Here is a 23,253-nt window from a genome sequence, read left to right on the forward strand (position 1 = left end):
TTCCCAAGATGGCGGCGGGGGCCTGAGGGGCAGCGGAGGGCGAGGCGGTGGCTGGGGGTCGGGCGGTGGCTCCGGCTGCTGGGGAGGGTCCTGCTCCGCGCCCCCCCACCCCGGGGCACTAGGATGGTAAAATGACCCAGGGCGGCAAGAAGAAGAAGCGGGCGGCGAACCGCAGCATCCTGCTGGCCAAGAAGATCATCATCAAGGACGGCGGCACGGTGAGGCGCCGGGGCCGGGGCACGTGCGCTCGCCCGCGGGGGAGCGGGGCCGGGAGCTTTGCCCGAGCCGCAACGGGACCGGCTCCGGTCACTGCAGCGCCCCCCCCCCGCAAATCCCCGGCCGGCTCGCGAGCCGCCCCTGGCGCCTGCGCTAGGTGCCCCGGGCCTGCGAGGAGAAACGTGGGGGTGAATCGCAGGCTCTAGCCGGGGCTGCTCCCTGGGCGCTGTGGCCGAGCTGCTTGCAGGGATCCCCTGCTTGTGTTTCCTTGCTCTGAATGTCTGGTCCTCCATTACTGCAGCCTTCACCTCGGTGTCCTTTTTATTTTCACTTTAAAAGTATTTGTCATTAATCTTAGCCTGAGGGCCTGCGTCCCAAGTATAGCTGGGTAAGGACAGTCCGTACACATTCTCAGGCACTAACTTCCTAACTAGTTGGCTCTTCTGGTCGCTGGATGGACGTTTTTATGGTGCAATGATAACTTTGCATGTGGGAGTTGATCTAAATGTACTGTGCCATTCACTAGGTGAATTGGGCAATGATTCCTTTGCATGTGTGGCCTGCTTAAATTTATTGCATGATTCACCAGTGAGCTGTGTAATATATATAAGGAGTGGCAGGAGCCTAAGGTGATGAACCCCTAATGCTTTCTGACAGCAAACACACAGTGAGTGACAAGCACTTCTGTCCAGCAGGCAGTTTCAAATGACTTAAATCTGTGTGTGTGCCACCTTGCATGGGCATAATCATCTTACAGGTTCAAAAAAGTTTCAACAGCTTGTTGTGAAAGGAAAGACTACTTGAAAAGCTGTTGTGGGTGTTGAGGCAGTAGCTGGTTTCACCATTGTCTTGGAGGGTGGCAGGAAGCAAACCAGCAGAGCAGGGCAGGAAGTGCTGAGTTTCCAGATTGTGCTGTTGGTGAAAGCCAATCACATCCTATCTGTGATGTGCTTTACTCGTACAGTGTGTGTGTCGCCAGCATGAGACCCTTTGGTCTTTGTTCTTTCTCCTTTGGCTTCCATAGTCTGAAAAAATAGGTGGGTAAGTGAGAGTACAAAAGCTGTATCAAAGTAGTACTGTTAAGGGTTTTTGATCCGCTGGCTGGAAGTTTAATAAGGTTTTTCTGTGCCCCTTCCCTCCCTCTGCAAAATAGCTGTTAAATAATGTGCCCACTAGGACTTGGCATTTCTAGTAATGAGTGTTGAAGTTTAGGATGTTTTCTTGAAAGCACATCCTGAGTTCAAAACACTTCAGTTGCATGGAATAGCTCAGTCAGACACTTGTAGAACTATCTGTCTGGCTGCTGTGTATAGCATCCATGTGCAATTTTCAAAATGTCTAAGAATCATGTTGCTTTCAGATAGGTCACAGGCTCCCAAACTTTTTCTTATTGCATGTACAAGCTGCCTGAGTACCCCTACCAGTGTACGGTTAATATTTTAACCCCATTAAATGCCAATTATGATTATAATGAAATTAAATCTGCTATTACACAATTTCTCCTGTGCACCCCCAAGGGTACTGTACCACAGTTTGGGAACCCCTGAGTTAAGTCTTAGAAATAGAGATAAATTGTAACTGATTAAAATCCTGGCACCCAGTCAGTTTTCTTTTCTTGTGAGCAACAGGTGCCCTCATGCATCAAACTGATGAGCTGGGTTATTTAATGGCCAAAGGCAAAGCGAGGTCTCATTTGCTTGATGAAAAACTGTGTTCCTGGTGCTTCTCACTAGCATTTTTCTTTACAGAGTCAATTTAGGGTTGCTTTTTTTTTCAAATAATTAACTACCTATGTGTTTACAACATGAATACTGCAGACAGAGTAACATTCATGAGCTTATGCAGGCTCACACAATTGCATTTCTCATCTAAATAAGTTTTTGGCTAAGACACAAACGCCATTTCTCCTTTAACTCCTGCTTTGCTGAGCTGAAGCAAGGGAGGAGGTAAAAGACTTGTTTAATATACCATCCAGTTATATCTATCTATTCTAATGCCTTTGGTGTCAGCCATCACTTTTAAAGATGTTGGTGTACATTGGGTTCACAATTAAAAATGTGGAGTGCAAACAGGGTTATAACTGTCTGAAGTTGTTAGACAACAAAGATGTTAGTTTTTGTTATCTTTTCCTAAAATATTTATACTTTATTTGTCAACTCTCAGATAGACAGGGAGGAGAGCTTTTGAGACTTGACAGGTTTTTTTTCTGAGTACATAAATATTGAAGCTATACATTTGAAGTGGACTACATATTTTTATAATGGCAGCAGGATGTATGAATTATGGGTAGTCTGGTTGTCTATAATATATATAAATTACTTCTGTTCTCAACCTTTTCAGTTCCTTCAGCTTCCTTACATCCAGAGTGATATTTTGGGGAGCAAGTAAAGTAAAAGGACTGATGTCTTAAATTTCTTTAATTTGCAGACTAACTAATCAGAGTTTTCTGGCATATTATAGTAGAGGTAAAGTCCATTATTTTGAAATTATTTAGCCCCAGAGGAGTTCAGTTGCTTTTGTTGTTGTTGATGTTAACTTAGTTGCAAGATAGGCAGAGGTATCTAGATGGAGATGGCATTTTCTTGTCCCTAGTTCTTAAAGTCATTACTACCTTGATTCCCCTGTGCTTCTGCTACTCCTTCTATACTAGCATAATGTTAGCTTTGAGTTTAACATCTGAGTGCATTCATTTTTTTTCTTGGAGGGTGGGATGAGTTTTTTTCCAAGTACAAAGTTTCAGTAATGCTTACACTATTAATTTCAATAACATTTACTACAGTAAGATTCAGCATGGCAGCAAAGAAAAGAAAGATCTTTGGGAATAAAAAATATTTTCTGTGTACTACATTATAGTACTAATAATACTTTGGAAAGTGCCTTCCAAGAGCAAAACTATATCATAGGAATAATCATAGCAGTATTCACTTTCTCTTTTTTTGGCAATAGTTGATTGACTATATAATGAAGTACAGAATTTTAAAAAATATCTGTAATGTGACCCCACCAAAATAAGACAGGAATAATGGTTAGGGACCTACCAAATTCATGCCGGGAGTGGGGTGCACAGTAACTCCTTTAATCTTGCAGGTTCCCCTGTGTGCCCCCCACTACCACCACCATTGATTGGTGGAGGGGCCCCACTGCTCACCGCTTGCTTCTGATTAGCAGGGAGGGAAAAACTGGAGTTTTAAATACAGCACCATTTTTGCTGCTCTCCACTGATTGGCAGGCATGCTGTCTGTAGTTGACCAGCCAGGAGGAAAAAACAGCACCATATTTAAAACTGAGCTTTTTGCTTCCCTGCCGATCAGGAATAAGCGTTGCGGGGGGTGCTGCTGTGCACCCCACTACTTAGTCGTGAGCAGCGGGGAGCCAAAAACGGTGGTTTTTAATGTGGTGCTGCTTTTGCCTCCCGGGGAGTGCTGCCAAGGTCCCTTGGCCAGTCAGTGGCAAGCCCCAAAAATGGTAACATTTAAAACTGTGATTTTTGCCTCTCCACCAATTGGAAGCAAAGGGCGAGCAGCAGGACCCCTCTGCCAATCAGTGATGGGGGGCAGGGTGCACAGGGGAACCTGCAAAATTAGAGTTGCTGTGCACCCCATTCCCACAGTAAATTTGGTAGGTCCCTAATAATTGTAGTTCACATAGCTTCTTAATGTGTCCTGTTTTTGATGAGTCACTGTAATGTTTTGTATAATTCATTTTTGGGTCAACGACTATTTAATGCATTAATCACATCTCATGATATTTAAGGTTTTCATTTGTAGTAAGTGAAGGCTGGAATTTTAAGTTATATTTCTGATTGGATTAACTGCATCTTGCATTTTACTCTTAATCTTATGCTGAAGGAAAGATAGATGAAGGTGAGACCTAGAGGGGGACCTTGGAGTCTGTGGGAAATGGGTAGTAATGAGTTGTAGTTGTTCTTTGCTTTTTTTTTTGACAGGGGACAATCTCTGCTTTTGGAGAAAAAGAGAAAGCAGAGTAAAAGTATAAGCATAAAAATGTTTGGTATATGTTGAAGGGGGGTCAAACTCATCTGGCCGTGTGGGTCCACAGGTTGGGGAGTGCCTTCCACCTTCCCCCAATCAACATCCTGGGTATTGCATGCAGGGTGGTCTGGCATAGCACAGGTTTGACACTAGTATATTAGCACTACCTTGAAGCATGTCTTCCATTTACTGGTACAAAATAGAAAGCTGCTACCAGAAATGAGTCTAAAGCACAAGCTTGTTTCCAGTTCTCTCTAGGTGGCTGCAGTTCTCTAATGCTTACATTGTAAGATCAGATCTAAACATAGGTTCCGACTTACCTGATACAAAACCAGAAAAGACTTCTTGTTTTTTTCCTAGTTTGGACCTAGCCTAGATCTTGAAAAAATACCTGAACTTGAGTCACAACAAACAAGCTTGAGCACTTCTAAAGCCAAAGCTTGATCTCCTTCTAATTAGCCTAAACAATAGACTTCATATAAACTGAGGTTGAGCAAGTTCATTTCTATCTCTTGTTTCTGTCTCTAGAGTTAGGATACCAAACGCAAAGACATCTTTTGAGTTGGCATTTTTAATTTGAAGATTTATTGTTCAGTCTCCAATGTGTTCCCTGAATTGTATAGCGATGCCTTTGTGGCAAGCAGATTTAACAATAAATACAAGTTTGAACTGGATTTCTCTCACTACTGCAAACCACTTTTACTTTCTATTTCCACATTTTCTTTTCCGGAAGTTGCTTTTGATTTACAGTCCTATCAAGGGGCAACCAAACTTATTTCATTTTCATAGCCAGACCTCACCCACATTTGAGGCACATGTTGTGGTTAATTGATCTCGATTTTAGTCCCATGATTGAAGTTACAACTTTATTGTATAGACCATATGGATTTTGGATCACGTATTCTAGCAAGTCTTCGTATTTATCTTTTACCAACAGAAGCAATGTAAAGTTGGCTAAGTAATGAGATTCTGGAATGTGGCACTACTTTAAGTTTTGAGAACAAGATTTGAAATTATTAAAGTTTGATTTCAACTTTCAGCTTTGTGACCTTCACTTTTTTCCTCTGAGAAAACAGATGAAATTTCACACAGGCTGTTGCTGCCACAAGTGGAATCCTTACATAGCAAAGCCGTTTTTTCCCAGAACAGCTTCTCTATACATGGGGGTTCGTTTTATTTGGCACCACGGTCAGTTCATTAGGGATTTTCATTGTGTTTTACTGTAAATGGAATTTCCCTTCATCCCAGTTTACTCAAGGCAGTGTCAGATTCCTGAGTGGCATTGTGCTCCTCATTGCCGTTTAATTTCGTACCATTCCCTTGCTTATGAAGTATTATCTGGACCCATTTCTTATGAGTAAAGAGGCTTTTTAAAAACATTTTGTAATACTAATTTTTGTTTTTCTTTTTAGCCTCAAGGAATAGGTTCACCTAGTGTCTACCATGCTGTCATAGTCATTTTTTTGGAGTTTTTTGCCTGGGGACTCTTGACGGCACCAACGTTGATGGTGAGTAATATAGTTAACAAACTTTTCGTGCAATACAAGAATAAGGTAAACTAAATATTTCAGCTTTCTTATCTCTGCATTTTAAATATAACATACCCTCATTGTGTGCACTTATTAAGTTTTGAATCTCCTAGTCCCATGTAGAGGCCAAATTTGTGGCCCAGGACTTGGATATGTACATGCCTGAATTCTGATAGGCAGCAACCTACTTCATTAGTTGCTATGAAAGCTCATGTGCTTCTGAACCAGTTGATTTCTAAGGATGTGTCCACACATGCAAGCACGTGTGCTTGCAGCAGCTCAAATAGAAGTGGTGCAAATTTGAGCTGGGGCTTTTGGCCTCAGCACATGTGTCCAGACATGTTCTTTGGTGTAGGGCAAATGGTGCCACTTGGGACAAAATAACCCTGCCTGGCTCCTGGTGGATCTGCAGCCAGGGGGAGCTAGAACTGGGGGCCAGCATCTGTGCTGTCCCCAGCAGTATAAAAAGCTGCCCTGTCCTAGCCCTATCGGTACAAAAAGCTGCCCTGTCAAGTATCTCAGGGCTGCTTGTTCTCAGGAGCTTCTGGGACTTAACCAGTTGGTACCTGGGGACACTGCCCCTTGTGCCAGCTGGACTGCTGAAGCAGCCCTGAGTGTTCACTGTACCCTTGACCCACTGCAGCAGTCTGGCAGTGGGGACTGCTGCCTGGCTGTGACCTGCTGTGCACCTGCCAGACCCAAATGGGGACAGCACAGCCAATAGAGGGATCCTACCCTCTGGGCCAGCTGCCAGTGGGCTGTGGCTGCAGAGCTGGTCTTTGTGTGGCACTACTGCCATGTGTGCCCCCTGCCCAGCCATCTGGGCAGCTATCACCCAGAAGATGTTCCCAGTGGGGTAGCCTGCTTTGAACTGTCAAAGCATGTCTGCCTGGCCCCAATTGGCCAGGAGGTCAGCCACCTCCAGCTGGGTCCAAGTTGTAAGCTCCTCTGCCTGGGTCCTGCCACTTGCCTCCCTAGGAGGAATTCTGGTGTTTCCTATTTGAAAACTGAAAAATCTCTGCTAAAAAAATCCCAAAGTTACTCCGTAAAATACCCCCAAATCCATTTTTCTCCACAATTAAAACAAAAGACCACTATATAAAGAGAGAATGAGAGAGAGTGATAAGTTGGGCAATGTTTTATTGATATAGCTATAGTGTTAAAGCAATTTGGAAGCCTTCCAGTGTTTCTATGATCATAATAAAATGAATTCTAAATACTTATGATTTGCTGTTTGCCTTTTGGTTTTCTTACCATAGAGCAGTTGGAGCTCCCTGTGACCCCTTCACTAACCAGGATGTGGGGACAGCTGCCCCTGCTGCCACAGCTCCTGTCAGCAGGTCTCATCCTGTCTGGCAGCTGGGCACGTAGGGTGTGTGCTGGAGGGACATGGGGTTTGCAGAAGGGGAGTGGGGGGATGTGAGTAGCTGTGGAGGATGTGGGGGAGCCTAGGGTGTGTGGGTAGGTGTGGGTGGATTGTGGAAGGACTGCGGGGGGCTGCTTAGGAGGGGTGGGTCCCCTACCCCCCTGCAGGGTGCATCCCCTACCCCCCTGCAAGGTGCAACCACCCTGTACCGCTCAGGGACTGCCCCCCACAGGGGCCACGGCCCCCCCAAAAGGGGCTACCCCCCCGCAGGGCCCACATGCCCCACCCCTGCTTGTTCCCTCAGCCCCCTAGATTACTGCCAAGCCTGGCCTCTTCTCCTGCTGGCTCCTGCAGCTCCTCCCCCTCTCCCCAATGCCTGCCCCATCCCCTGCTTGTACCCCTAGCCCCAATGAGATGTTGGGGCAGGGTGGGGCAGTGATTGGGGAGCAGGTGGGGGATGGAGCCAGGCAAGGCAGGGATCAGGGAGCTTGGGGGTGGGGGGTCAGGTGGGGAATAGGGCTGGGTGGGGCAGCAATCAGGAGGCGGGGCAGGTGGAGGACAGGGCCAGGCTAACGGGGGTTGCTCCTTGGTCCTGTCCCCCCTCCTCCAGCCCCCCTACCTCCTGCTTAACGACAGGAGCCTGGGTCCAGGTCCTTGCAGCTTGCACTTTGCACCGCTGCCTGCCCCGCATGGGTAGGCAGCATGCTTCTGCACTGGGGTGAGATCTAACCATCGAGATGTTCTGGCTGGCTACCACAGCATCTCTGTGGAGGACCCAGCCTCCGGTTGTCTCAGGGCATGGTCTGGATGCCGTGCCTTGCTTTTTTCCTCTGCTGTTTTTTTTTGACCACAGGGTGTAATTTTGCCCCTGCACTGCAAATCTGCAGTGCAGGGAACTTTTTTTTTTTTGTTCCCACACATGCCTCTTTCAGCATCTCAAAGGGGTTTGAGACGCTGCAAGAGGCATGTGTGTGCTTGTCTGGATGCGCCCTAAGGTGCTACCTTGCTTTACCTTCTGTCTCAGTTCAGACTAACAGTGCTAACCACCTTTCCACCTGAATTTTAATATCCAATTTAGGCCTTTGGAATCTGTGATCTGGACATTCTTTAAAAATAATGCAAAATGTGCTTTTTTCATGGACTGCCTTTCCTACTTTTGGCAATTACCAAGGTGGTGGCAAAGCAGATTTGGTAAGCAGCATTCCACTGCTGGTGAAACTCTTCAGTTATGCTGCAATCCAGTGACCTGCCATAACGATTTTTTTGAAATATTTTGGTGTCAGCAAAGCTGAAGTGAAACCTGTATTGTAGTGATAGTAGACTTCTACTTCTGTTAACATACCATAAATTTTCTAACATACCATAAATTTTCATGGTGACTTAGAGATAATATCAGGCCTAAACTTGAGTTTTGTTGATATACCAAGGCTAGTGAGAGAGAGAGAGAGTGTGTGTGTGTGTGTGTGTGTGTTTTAACAGCATAGCTTTGCCAGCAAAAATCTTTGCACAACTATAGTTATACCAGCTGAACCAGAAAAACCAGCGTTTGGTTTGTTGTTTTTTTTCTGTTGGTGGCGGTGGTTGGATTTTTTTTTCCCTTAGTGGTGGTATTTAGATTTTGTCCTGTTATACCAGTAAAACAAGTAGAGAGAAGGCTTTGAAGAGCTGTGAATTCTCAATTTCAGTTTTGCTGCCATGCAAACACATCCAGTATTCCAGCCAACATCTAATTTTGGCAGAATCAAAGTCAAAATTAGGCAAAGCTAGAACCTGAATATAGCAGCCAAGTGAATGAAAAGTTTAAAAGTTAGAAGGCAAACCTGGATTTTACAAGGTTTCATTGTTTTGAATTTATTTTTAATACACTGCAGTAGGACAGAGAGGTAACTATATAAAAGAGCCAGAGGTCACCATGGCAAAATGTGGCAAAAGAGGGAAGAATTTATAGGGGCTGACAGATCTAACATAGAGCATGTTAGCAGTCACATGTTTCTATGAAAGCCTGTAAAAGCCTGTTGTCCTCTGTTGAGGGTGTTTGTTTTGTTTCGTGCTTAAAACTAAGACTTAAGAATTTGATATCGGGAGGACCAGCTTACGGTAGAAGGACACATTTTGAAATTTTGTCAGTACTTCAGGTATTGCAATAGTAGTTGGTTCAGTCTAGTCATACATGCTTACTGATTCATCATAAAATGCTTCCTCTTTTGTAGTGTGCCATTCCAGTAAATTTAAACATTGTTTTTACAACAATCTCAGCACTAAAAATTAAAAGTTTGCAGCCACCTTGTTAAGTGATGGAGGGTCTTGCATATATTACCAGGTAAATGTTTTCTGTAATCCTGTGACCACAAAATCTTAGTTGCTATGGAATCCATGGAGTAAAATGCAGTTTCATCAAAGATGAAAACAGATGAAATAAAATCTGATCCTTCCTGGCCAAAAATTAAAAAAAAAAAATTTACTTTAAGTAGTAAACATCTGCAAATTCTCATTTAAAATCCAAGATTGGGGAGGAGAGTTAATTGGCCATTTGAGAATGTTCCCTTCTTAAAATAGTATTTGGAAGTGTTTTGAAAAATAGTTCTCTTACAACTTATGATAACAGTGGAAAGAGCAACAACTGGACTTGTGTTTAAAGAAAGATGTTAGATGTTGGATTTTGTGTCCTCGTTTTAAAATTGCAGTTATGTATTATTTTTACAGATATTTTAAGTTAATGCAGTTTCTGTCATATGTGTGTTGTGACTTTAGAATCAACAAAAAATTGGCCCTTCTGAACTATGGTATAAAAAGTGCTTCATGGTTTTGAAGCATTTCAGATGAAAGGTATGGAACAAAGAGGACGGCAAAAGCTTGTCTATCAACCTTCATTGTGGTCAAGCTTTCAGTTTTGATGAATGCTATTATGCTGGATTTTTTTTTTCAGCTTAACTATGATTATTAGCTTCAGTTTCATCTTTAAGATTTTAACTTGTGTGTTCTGTTGCTATATTGTTCATTGATGCAATTCTTTGAAGCATTTCATAGTTTTCAATCTGCCCCACTGTAAAATTAGTACTATGCATCTTTGTGATACTGTTTGGAAGTGCTGTATACATTCATAAACATGAGCTTTTAAACTTTTTCAGACTGGAACATTCAGTAACAGTACATGAAGAGCTGATTTATAAGATGGAACAAATGGGATGATTAATCAAAACACACATGGTTACAACAGAAAAGCACTAAATTTCAGTCTCTTGTTATATGCCTCAGTTTAGTCACGTATGCAAAGACTGCTAACTAATTCTGGAAATATTCGTAACATCTTGGGAAAATTGATTGTGATGTACTGAGGCTGAGAGAAGGAAGCTAATGCCTTAAGCCTTGCATCAAGGGTAGTAATTAGTTTCGTCTACAGATATTGTTTGTAACCAGATATTCTTAACTAAAGTTCTGTGTCTCATCAGGGTTTTACATAAGCCATACATTGTAGCAATAGTTTTGTTTTAGGTGCTTAGTTTTATAGGAGTAACTGAAGTAGCAGGTAAATCATCATTTTTAAGACAATTTGTCTCTGAAGTTCCTGTCAGTGTACTTGAGCTGGCTTTAAACTGCTAACCCAGGTATTGATAGCACTGCAGCCATGTGGAGATCAGTCTGGGTTGCAAAACCCACCTAAGAAGCTAAGTAAATACTTGGGTAGTTGACCTGTGCTGAGCTCTGTGACACTCTGGCTGTGCTAATTGGCCCCAGCTAATGCAAGTGTCCACAAGCTTCAGTCACAGTAATAAAGCCTGGGAGTGTAGAATACCCTCTTAGAGCGTGTCCAGATGAGCGCACACATGCATTTTGCAGTGTCTCAAATCCCTTTGAGATGCTGCAAGACACATGCAGGAACAAAAAAATGTTCCCCACACTGCATATTTGCAACGCAGGAGCAAAATTAGCCCCCTGGATATTCAGGGGTAAAAAAAACCCTGCGTTGCAGAACAGCGAGGCAAGGCAAGGTCCCAGACCATGCCTGGAGGCAACCCAGGAGTCGGTTCTCCGGGAGAGATGCTTTGGTTTCTGGGCAAAGCGTCTCTGTGGTGCTCCTGCTGCCCCTGGCACTATCAAAAGTAAGTTAGGGACATGGGGTAGGGGGGTGGTTTATTGGTGTGGCTGGGCATGGGTGGGGGCTGTTGGGGGCTTTGGGGAGTGGTGGGGGATGTCAGGGGGGTATTGGGAGTTGAGGGGATTGTTGGCTATGGGGAGTGGCAGGGAATGTTGGGGAAGTGCAGGGAGCAGCAGTGGGAATGTCCCAATGGGTGGGTACATGGAGGGGCTCAAGCAGGGGCTGCCACACGCCTGGCCCTGCAACACCAGCCCCTGCAGCAGCGCACGGTGGGACGTGACCTGGCCCAGTCCAGCATGGCTCGCTAGCCTGGCTTTGCGTTGGAGAGAGATGTGCGGCTCTGGGAGGCGCAACTCCTATGCAAATGCGTGCTAGCTGCGCAGATTGGGCCAGCAGACACTTTTTTTTCCATGAGGCTCAAGCGTGCCTGAGCCTTATGGAAAATGCCTCGCCAGTCTAACCCAACACAATCCAGCCCTAGCTGTGCAGCTAGTATGCATTTGCACAAGAGCCATGCCTCCCCAAGCCATGAATGCCACTTGGGTGCAAAGCCAGGCTAGCAAGCTGCACCAGGCCAGGTCCTGCCATTCGCCTCCTCCCCAGAGACCCCATGGGGCAAGCAGCACTGCCACCGGAGGCAGGACCCGGTACAGGGACAGTGCACTGGGCCAAGCCAGGTCCTGCTGGCACTGGGCAGCTCATGCTGCCAGGCTGGGCTGGTTCCATTGTGGCAGGACCCGGCGCAGGATGCCGGGACCATGTGTCATGCTGAGCTGTGTCTTGCGGCCATGGAACTGGCCTGGCCTGGCCTGGCAGCACGTGCGTGTGTGTGTGGGGGGTGTATATAGTGGTTTTTTGTTCTAACTGTGGATCAATATGGATTTGGGGGAATTTAAAAAAAAAGATTTGTGATGCTGCTGCAGCAGTCCAGCTGGCACAGGGGGTAGTGTTCCCAGATACCAATTGGCTGGGCCCCAGAAGCTCCTGAGAAGGAGTATCCCTGAGCTACTTGCTAGGAGGATCTGGGGAGGGTTATTTTGTCCCAAGTGGCACAATTTGCCCGACACCAAAGTGCATGTCTGGGCACGTGCACTGAGGCAAAAAGCCCCAACTCAAATTTGCACCACTTCTATTTGAGCTGCCACAAGCACATGTGCTTGCATGTGTGGATGCACCGTTAATGTGTTTTAAGAAGTTTTCAAGCCAGCTGTGCAGTTCATATATCTGCTATCCAGTATCTTGCTGTGGTAGCTGTTTTCTGTTTCAGTATTCCACACTATAAAGATCATGTTCTGTATGGAAAACCAGACCTGAAGAAGGTAATGTATGCTTAGCATTACCATAGGGCAAACTGGTTCTAATTGATGGAGGATTTCTGCCTTTTGGAAGATGTTCAACAGCATTCTGCCTTCATTGTATTAATAATACTTTTGTCAAATTAAAGCAGTTTTGGCCGGCCTTGTGGCAAAAAGTGGAAAAATACACCAGTTATTGTTTAGGAAAATATTTGATGTAGCTTGACTTACACCACGGATGACAACTTTAATGTTACCTACTGCAAATTTGGACTATTTTGTTGCCGTGGAGGAAAGTTTTAATAATGATACTTTACAGCTGAATTTTATTAACTTTATAGTGGATATTATAGCATTTGTATTAGGTAGTTTTGGTATACCATTCTACATTTAGTATGAATAATACATAGCATATGTGTCTTTAAATATTTAGTATTATGAAATATGCATAACAATATACTGTTCATAATTCTTTCATAGGTTTTGCATGAAACATTCCCAAAGCATACTTTTCTGATGAATGGCCTAATCCAAGGAGTAAAGGTAGGATAAATTCAATTCAGAATAGAATTTAAAATCATTTAAACTAATGAGGGAAACACAAATGGCTGTTGGAAGAGTGGAATAATTAGAACTTTCTGAAACCAGCTTTCTAGCTGTGATTTTAAAATATGAGAATAAATGTTTACATGGGAGAGCTCAGATAGCAGCATTTGGTTTTCAGTAAACTCTTGTTTTGCTTAAATCTTTCACTGGGGTTGACCAAAGACTAAAGAGGCTAGCTGATTAGGCTAAGATTATGTGTTTTGATTCAAATCAACTGTATAATCTTTGGTACCCACTTTTTTAATTTGATAGACGGACCTTATCTTGCCAATGTTTTGGAAAATAATAATGTTTTGTAAATACGGCACATATAAAAGAAAAATGCATTTTTCTCAGAAAACAAAATCACATAGCTGGCTTTGATCTTAAGTTTTGGGTTACTCTGTGATAGTAAAACTAAAATTCAAATTCCAGGTAACACTTGCATAGAACAGAGGATTAAGTATGTTTGCAAGTGAGCTCATTTGCAGTTAGCTTAATAAAAATTAAACATTTTAATAAATATTTATTAAAATCAGTTACTTGGTAATTAATTATTCCATCTGTCACATTTTTCATTGCTTTTTGTTAATGAACATATTTTATTTTTCAGGGCTTGTTGTCATTCCTCAGTGCCCCTCTGATAGGTGCTCTTTCTGATGTTTGGGGACGAAAGTCCTTCTTGCTGCTAACAGTTTTTTTCACTTGTGCACCAATACCACTAATGAAGATCAGCCCATGGTTAGTAGTTTATTTAGTTACTTTACGGTTTTTTGTTTAGCATTTTGTGGCTGCATTTGATTAATACTTACCTTTTGGGAGAATTGTACAGGCACTGTTTGGTTTGGAATTGTTTTAGAACTGGTGATGCAAGGCTGAGAGTCAGGCTTGTTTGTATTGTATCTGAGGCTTTCAATTTGCTGGAATTTGATGGTCTTATTTTAAAATGATCTCTACTTTTTGATCACTTCCCCTCTGTAGTAGATTGTTTAACTGTTTATATGGTTCTAAGTAACCTGTGAAGTAGAGTAGTTATCATTTGCTGGACCCAAAGCAGAAGCTAAATTTGAGATCTGTTGCAAACTGTCCTATTTTAGCATTTCACTCGCACTCAGCTAAATGTCTAAATAACTGCAGATCCTGGACTTTGATTCCAGATGTTTCTTGGTAAACTGACATGTTGTGCTATTTAATTTTGCATTCAGCTCACTTAGGAGAAAGCAGCATAACTAGTCCGAAAGTATCTTTGTGAGGTTATATGCAGATTAAACTGCTTGTCAGGAACCATAGATATTTCAGTCTGTTTGGAAGTGCATGTAGAGTTTGTGAACCACCGTTTGTTCTATATTAATTGTCTCAATCCCTTTATGATCCTAGGTGGTACTTTGCTGTTATCTCTGTTTCTGGGGTTTTTGCGGTGACTTTTTCAGTGGTGTTTGCGTATGTAGCAGATATAACCCAAGAACATGAAAGAAGTATGGCTTATGGACTGGTATGTATGTAATCCTGTATCTTGAACCTTTGAGCCTCTTAAGAGTCAGTAGCTAAACAAGTTCTGTTAATAAAGCTTGATTTTACTACAGTAGGAAACTAACTTTTCAATGGTGGTCTCTTTCCCATTTTAAACTTACTGTTTTGGCAGACTGGTTCTTCTGTCCCATTCTGTATTGCCTTTTGCATATTCTGTTAGTAGCTTAGGTTTAGTATGGCCATGGCAGAATCTTCTTTCCCAAGCCTTCACTTTCTGGATTGAGTTTGCTAGTATGGGGCTAACACCTTCTTTAATAGGTTGAAAGTTCCTGGTACATTATAGGTACTAGCATAAATAGGATTATAATATAGTGTTAATGCAGAAGCCAGTTTGGTAGGTACAGTCCTAGAGGACTTTTTGTTGTCTTTCAGAAAATACTGATTCAAATTAGTCTCAGTCTGGTGAAGTGCTAGTTGAGAAGTTAGAAACTAAACAGATTTGCATTATTTAGCTTTGGTAAACTGTATTATGAAATTAAAAAATATTCAAGAGGATGCTGAATATGATGTTTCACAGGACTGGGAATATGAAATGAGATCCATCCACTTGCAAGTCACTAGTTAGAATCTAGACCCGGTAGATTTCTCGGTCTCTGATAGTCCGTCTTGATTTTGCTGAACAGGCACTCATATCACTAAATGCCTTTTCAGAGTTGTCTGTCGTGACAGGGAGGGTCAACACATACGGAACATGGGAAGTAAATAATCTCTGTTTTGCCTGTTCATATCAGAGTTAAGTTCTGGTTGGTTTATGAGGTTTTCACCATTTTCTGTTCTCTGTTCTGTGATCAGTAAGTTTATTCTCGAGTTGTAAGGGAGCACATTGCACAAACATTAAGCCAACTGAAACTGTTTTCTGAAGTTCCGGTAATGTTGTTTGCATTGAAGAAGCAAAAGCTGAACTGCACCCTGAGGATGGATTTCTGTTCCCCTCTGTTTACCTAAATGGCAGTTTTCCAGATGCATAAGTGTCTCTTTGGCACTTACGCATGGTTTGCAATTCTGTTACTCTGGCCATGAACATATAAGCATACACCTGTATGGTCAGGCAGGTCTTCAGCTACATACATATGCCCAATGCATGCAATAGGTCATGAAACTGTAGCTAGACAAAAACCTATGTCTAGCAGGTCTTTGATGCCAGAGGAGGAGCATCCTTGCATGTTTAACCCCAGTAGCTGAGTGGTTAGGGTATTGCTCAAGAAGTAGGATACCTTGGTTCTAGGCTGTCTTTCCCCCAGTTGGTATGAAACTAAATGCAGCTTCCTTGTGCTCTAACTGTTATGCCACAGGCAGTTAGACATTTATACAGGCCCTTTTCTAGCTGTTTTTTTTTAAATAACTTGCTGCCTAGGCATCCCAGAGGGAGAGGTGCATAGGACCTCAAGGAAGAGAGCAAGCTAGAAGGTATGTAGCTCAATGAGGTGGAAACTGACCTGGAAGGGAGTAGGTCCTGGGTTCTAGCCTGGACCTTTGCTCTAAATGGGACAGAAGTATTTTCCATCCGTTTTATCTGATGACCATTAAATGCAAGTGCAGTGGCTCAGCTTCAAGTGGAGTGCTCGAGAAGAGACTAGATACTGCCTAACCTGTGGTGTGGTGGTTAGAGCAGTGAATTGGGAAGTGAGAAATGCAGATTCAGACTCCCTCTTGGGGGTGCGATGTAGGACCTAAGTCTTCCACTTCCACTTAAAACCCAGAATGGTGCACCCCATCTTTTTCCAGGATTTATACTGGTGTGTGCATGTGTACAGCCAAATAGTTGCTGAACCTACACATAGCCCACTCTGCATGTTCAATATACATAAGTACATTTGCATGTCCACACTGCAGGGGTAATAGGCTGGGCACACAGAGGGTAATAAACTTCTGCCATAACTTTATTAACATGTCCTTGTATAATATAAAATATTTGATAGAGAGTGCGGAGTATCCTGCAGGTATAGAGAAAATAAGCAGTTTCCTTTACCAAAAGAAAATGATATCTTTAGAGTCTCTCCCTCCCTTTGAGACCTGTGAACTTTGTTGGTTGATCTTATGTCAACACAGTGACAGCATTAAAAGTTATAATTTGCTGCCTTAGTCAAAACTGTTTTCTTCTGAATCTTCAGATGTCTGAAATTTTCAGGATGATGTAACTTTTTAAAATTTGTTTTGACTTTCTATCTCATTACAATGACTGAGCTTTTGGAAAAGTTTAAGCTGTAAAGAGTGAATTAAAAAAAAGAGTAGCTGTAAATACATGTGAAAAACTTTAATTTTATATTCTCATACTAACCCTTTTTCTTTTGTAGGTTTCGGCAACTTTTGCAGCAAGTTTAGTTACCAGTCCTGCTATTGGTGCTTACCTTGGTCGAACTTATGGCGACAGCTTGGTAGTGGTCCTAGCTACTGCTATAGCTTTGTTGGATATTTGTTTTATTCTTGTTGCTGTACCAGAATCATTGCCAGAGAAGATGAGGCCAGCATCTTGGGGAGCACCCATTTCATGGGAACAAGCTGACCCATTTGCAGTAAGCTGTTCAGATGTTCAAGAAATAATGTTTTGGAACTTGTGCACATGGGTTTTGATGCTTTAGGATCAAGGATGGAATTGATGCTAATTCAGCTATTCAGGATTTAAAAAATGGGTTTGAGGAGTTCCTTAGCTAATTTAGAAGTTGGTATTGCCATTGCTGCTTTGCAGAAGTAACGGCAAACCTGTGGTAAATGAGCTGAAGAAAATGATGGTTCCATGTATTAGCTTAACTAACAGCTGTTTTGCTTCTTTCAGTGTTGATTTTGGATATATATTTTTAATAATGATGAAGAGAATGTTCTCAGTTTCTGACCTTACGACTGTCTTTTTTTCTTGTCCGTAGTCACTTAAGAAAGTGGGTCAAGATTCCATAGTGCTGCTAATCTGCATAACAGTATTTCTCTCCTACCTCCCAGAGGCAGGGCAATATTCCAGCTTCTTCTTATACCTCAGACAGGTGAGAATCTGCCCCTAAAGAAACGTCTCATAGGTTGACAGAAAGGACTACTTGTATTTGCTACTTTTTTTTTTAGCAATATGGAAGTAATATAACTTGTTCACTTTTGAGAATGGCTTTTTGTTCCCTCATAGTTATTATTCAAAGAGATGAATCTCCTTCCCTTGCATTGCACTGGATCAGGGTAACTTAATAATTCATTTACCAGTTAACTTAATTTTCAGGCTGTGTCCTGGGATGAGTTTTCTTTCAAGTTCTAAATAAGATTTAAAAATATATAAGACATGGTAGATAGAAAATATTCTTGATTGATGCAAAGGTAAATTTTGAAATAATACCAATAAAATCTTTCTTTTATTTCACTTGATACATTTTTTTGTTTATGTCGTTATTCATTCCATTGTCTTCAATGTTCTGTGACATGTTAACATCTACTTGTGGTTTAATGATCAAATTACTCCTTCTCTAATGTAGATAATGGGATTTTCGTCTGAAAGTGTTGCAGCATTTATAGCAGTCCTAGGCATTCTCTCCATTATTGCACAGGTGAATACTCATCTGCACTTTTTACTGGTATAGTAGCAAGTAAGACCTAATGATGGGAATCCCTGTACCTGCAGTTACAAATGGAATTGAGCTGTTACTGGGAGTTCTAGAGTAGAACAAGAAAGGAATGAGTTTACTTCACTTTTTCATTTTCCCATCACTTAACATTTAAGCATATCGCAACCAGTTGGCATAGCATCTTTGAAAGGGAGAAGTGTCACCATATTACAGAGGAGTAGCTAATACATGTGGAAAAGTGAGACTTGTCTTGCTTCACATGGGAAGTCTGTTAGAGTTGGGACTATAACCCAGTTACTGTAAATGCTAACAGAGTGCCTAAACCTTAGCCCCCCCCATCTTCCTCAACTGTTTTCCCAGAGGCCTAGAAGTTGTTTGTTCTTTAAATTATCATTAGTTAAGCAAATAGCTTGTACTGCTTAATCAAAACACGGTGGTTTATACATCCCTGGTGTTAGCCATCTCAAAAGATGTTGTACATTGCTGGCTAGGCAACAACCCTTCTTGATTACTTTGCCTTTTAATATCAAACTTGAGAAAAGAGACTTCAACTAGTAAATACTTCATGTATGTTGCTGTGTAATGATGCTTACAGTTAAAATGTTGACTTTCTTTCTTATCAGACAATAGTCTTGAGTTTACTTATGCGATCTATTGGAAATAAAAACACCATCTTACTGGGTCTAGGATTTCAAATATTACAGCTGGCATGGTATGGCTTTGGCTCAGAGCCCTGGTATGTAAACTTAAATTCTTATATTTGACTGATTTGGCATGTTTTAGATTATTTTCTGTTTCATACAAAACTGGTTTCTGTGAGTTTACTCAAAACAAAACAAAAAAAACCCTCACGGACAATAATTTCCTGTAAATGTCAGACTTTTCACAAGGAGTGGTTATTTTCCAACTACATTATTACACTCTTTGTGTGTTAATAAAATAATTATACAGCACCAATATACAAATATATTACTAATTTATAATGGCTAGATTATATATTAGCGTAAAAATAGGAATGTGCTAACTTGATCAAATGAGTTACATTTGTTGTAATACACAACGTAGAATGCAGAACACTGCCCACAATGATCATTCTGATTCTCTCTTGCTTGTTCTGCAGGATGATGTGGGCAGCAGGGGCTGTTGCAGCCATGTCTAGTATTACGTTCCCAGCAGTAAGTGCACTGGTTTCACGAACTGCTGATGCTGATCAACAGGGTATGTTTTTAGGTCCTAATATTTTAATAAGGATCCTTCAAGCCAGAAATTGTCTTGCTTGCTGTCCCTTAGAAATAAGTTATCCTTAATTGTAGCCTTCTTGCCAGTTTATAGGACAAATTTGCCAATAGTGTAGTAATATAAATGAAAAATATATAGTGTAGTTTACCTCTCCCAAGAATAAAAATGTCCCTATTTACTTGAATCCACGATGAGGTGCTTTTCCCATTCAGCATGGGGTTGAGGGTGGAGCCTTGTCTGATTCAGGTACTGGCCTAGGGCACATAGCTGCCACAGTTCTGGCTCTGGCCCTAACCTGAGCCAAAGCTGTAACCTGCTGCTGCTGCCCAATAGAGATGGCTCATGCAATGGAAGAAGCATGGGGGAGACCACAGGGTGATGGGAGCAGGGAGAGTGTGGTGGGTGGATGCTATGCAGTGGCAGGGGACCAGTTGCAGCTTCACCTCTGGCCACAACCCAGGCCAGGGCTGGGGCTAGAGCCAACCCAGAACATCAGTCATTTGGTCCACTGCAGCATAGGAAATCCTGTCTTAAGTATGTATTAGGACAAAGAACTCAATATAATGCTATGGCTCAGTTTTTTCTCATCTCTCATTAGTGTAACTCAGTCAGTGAAGTTACTTGTAGTTTGCATCAGTGTGAAGGGGAAAGAGAAAGCCATTATTGGACACATTTCAAAAAACATTTAAAACTGTCTTCATTCTTTACAGTTAACCTAGTGGAATCCTGTTTCTTTCAGGTGTTGTTCAAGGGATGATAACAGGAATTCGAGGATTGTGTAATGGTTTGGGACCAGCACTCTATGGCTTTATATTCTACATATTCCATGTAGAATTGAGTGAACTTCCAGTGCCTGATATTAAACCGGAAGGTAATATAGACACACAACACCATTCACAACAGGTATTGCTACTCTTTATTTCTTATTCAGCAGAAATACAGAAGGGTTAAATCCTAGAAATCTGGAAGGGGAAAAAAGTATCCAATTCATTCATCATACCAGTGCTGGGGTTTCCCTTGTGACATTATGTAGTATTTTGGCTAGCTTAGCTCTAATCAGCTGTCAAACTCATCTGGCTCACAGCCTATGACCCAGAGCATCTGGAGCAGGCATCGTGCGCAGTCTGCCCTATGCTACATCCCGTGCAAGTCCCAGTATGGCCAGAACAAGTGCTGCATGTGGCACAGATGGCACCCACTCCAGCCACTCTGAGGCCATGTGCAGCACAGTCCTGGATCCACTGCTGCCTGATTTTTATAGATTAATTTCCATACCATGTTAAAAATGATCTCTTGCCCAACTAGCTAAAGCTTTCACTTGGATGACCTTTACTACTCCATCTACTTGCAGTATTCCCACAGAAATCAGGAAGTGCTTGAATGAAGAGTAACAAACTAGAGAAGCAAATCTGAACTTTTAAAATAGCTTTCTAGCTGAGCGCAATCTCAGGCAGCTAGATCATAGTTCTTTGTATGCAGCTAGATGATTACTTACGGTGCCTTTTATGTCAAAACATTGACACTGGATACCTACAACAGTGAAATGGTTGTTTCAAAGATGGTGGGACACTTCGGTAGTCTTCTGTCAGTTTAACTTGTAGGCTGTAAGTTTTATAACAGCAGTTGACACCCCATGTCCAGTTGTCTGCTTTTAATCCAACCGATGCTGTTTAAATTGTAGGGGGGTGGATTTGATACAAGATCACATTAATGTTGTGCCCTCCTGTATTTTGTAGTTTCCTCCTTAGTCCTTGCTTGAAACCTTGGCAATGCTGTAGTGCTGTCTACAGCAGGGTAAAACTGCCTGAACAAGATTGACTAGGAACATGCAGTTTCATACTGCTGCTCCAATTATGCTGTGTAGTACTTCCCTGTTTTCAGAAATCCTGTGGAAAGGTAAACTAGGGAGTGAAATGCAAATGCTACCAGCTATTCAGTCTTCATAGCTTCCTGACTTGATGACATACGTCCATTTGAGAACTATTTGAAAGCCAAGTGAGGTAGTCTGTGGCCCACTTCCCGTGAAGGCAAGGGAAAATTCTACAGTTTAAAAATTCTGCAATTTGAACAGAGCCAAGAAGTCTAACTGGGTATTGCCAACTGTGTTCTGCCTTATCTCAGGGGGTGGGAAAGCCCTTCTCCCTGCATAAGACATGATGGTTGGGAAGAGCCCAGTTGCTGAGAGGAAAGGAGAATGAAAAAACTATCTGTAAAAGGTTTCTCTATAATTAGCATGGGGACTTAGCATGTAATAAACTTGGTGTGAATGTTGAATTTATTAGCTGTTCCTTTGTGTTCTTTTCAGAACTCTATAATTCCTGGACCACCATTCTTGTTTGGAGCATGCTCTGTGCTGTTAGCTCTCCTTGTTGCCTTGTTTATTCCTGAACATACCAATCTAACTGTACGATCCAGCAATTGGAAGAAACACTGTGGCAGTCATAGCCATCCACACAGTCCACAGGCCCCTGGTGAGGCCAAAGAACCTTTACTGCAAGACACAAATGTATGACAGCAAAACTCAAGACTCCCCTTCCTCCCCCGCGGTTGGAGATTACATTCCATCAAGCATGTGATTTCTTAAGATAACCTTAAGAAATTTATGCATGAAACTTGTAGGAACTACAAACAGGAACTGGAAATTTCTCCAAAGATGTTACAATTAAATTATTAATTTGCTTTTAAAAAAATATTAAGCACTGGTCTCTTGCCCTGATATTGTTAATTATATTAACCTTTACATCCTAGCTCAAGAGACGTAAGGAAAAAAATCAAGGTATTAGCATGTGTCCCTACACCCATTTTCTTAAGGTGTTGAGCTTTAATTCTTTTCATACTAAGTCTCAGTGAGACATACTAGCATACATGTAGACCCATTAATTTTAATGTTGGAAAATCTTGGGTCAGGTGATTCAAAGCCTTAATGTAAATGCACTCACGTAAGAAAAAGGTTTTTTTTTTTTAATTTTACAATCACTGTATGGCAGGGTTTTTTTAATTTTTAAGTTTGTATTAATACAAACTTACGTGAGCATGCGTATTGAACAGTGAAAGCTCTTTTTATGTAAGTGCGTTACTCTTAATTCTATTTTTAGTACGATATATATCAGATATTGAGTATTTAAATAGCAAGCTATGAGCCAATATGTTTTTAATATTGGTTCTAAAGCCCTGCTTTCCTAAGTAGTTTATTATACCACTGTTTCTGAGCATAATCATGAAAACCTCAAAACTTGAATATACAAAGTGAAATATAAGTTGATAGCCTTGAAAATGTCAGTGTACTATATAGTGGCCTTTCAGGACTGTCACAGTTAATACTTTTATTTTGCAGAGCTAATGTTTTAGTCCTAAACTTTCAGGACCCTAATACACAACAGAGCTTTATACAATTACTGATGTGAATTTATTTCTCTAAAATGTATATTTTTGTGTCCAGTTGTATTATTTAAGTGTTCCTTTGTATAAATTTGTGTATAAAGTGCTGTATAGTTTTAAATGTTTTCATCTTATGTGGTTACTGCTCAGTGCTTTTTTAACTTGAACATTTGCCATGGTTAACTAAAAGCTGGAAAATATGTGAATAAAATTGACTATTTTAATGAATTTTTAAATAATTGCTAACGTCTTCAATTATATTCTAGATCATAGGCGATCTATAGAACTGATTCCATTACGTGACTTGTAACCTGCTGGACATACTCCACACCCTGCTTAAGTCATTTGCTCTGCTCCAGACAAATGCTCAAAATATAAATTGAAGTGTGCAACATGGTTTTGTAAAGTAATACATGAACTAAACGCAGTTGACAAGGTACCTGAAATGCTTTCTGGCAAACTGCTGTAGGCTTCAGTGAAATAACTAT

At 41.6% G+C, this 23,253-nt stretch overlaps 1 protein-coding gene across 1 annotated transcript; it reads left to right on the top strand.

Moving 5' to 3' along the window:
- Positions 1-23,144, top strand: SLC71A1 (solute carrier family 71 member 1). The gene is made up of 12 exons (XM_090049697.1): positions 1-218; positions 5,621-5,716; positions 12,975-13,037; positions 13,693-13,820; positions 14,457-14,571; positions 16,904-17,122; positions 17,471-17,584; positions 18,059-18,130; positions 18,772-18,884; positions 19,269-19,366; positions 20,127-20,290; positions 21,693-23,144. Exons 1-12 carry the CDS (start codon positions 132-134, stop codon positions 21,897-21,899), a joined length of 1,476 nt encoding a protein of 491 aa, XP_089905823.1. The 5' UTR covers positions 1-131; the 3' UTR covers positions 21,900-23,144.
- The last annotated feature ends 109 nt before the right edge of the window (positions 23,145-23,253 follow it).

Source organism: Crocodylus siamensis, chromosome 5, assembly GCF_052110815.1.
Source record: "Crocodylus siamensis isolate JL-2025a chromosome 5, ASM5211081v1, whole genome shotgun sequence".
Lineage (NCBI taxonomy): Eukaryota > Metazoa > Chordata > Crocodylia > Crocodylidae > Crocodylus > Crocodylus siamensis.

Coding starts and splice junctions, on each gene's coding strand:
- SLC71A1 (XM_090049697.1), top strand. CDS start 132: ATGACCCAGGGCGGCAAGAAGAAGAAGCGGGCGGCGAACCGCAGCATC. Junction 17,585..18,058: donor TCTTCTTATACCTCAGACAG/GTGAGAATCTGC, acceptor TCTCTAATGTAG/ATAATGGGATTTTCGTCTGA. Junction 18,131..18,771: donor TTCTCTCCATTATTGCACAG/GTGAATACTCAT, acceptor CTTTCTTATCAG/ACAATAGTCTTGAGTTTACT.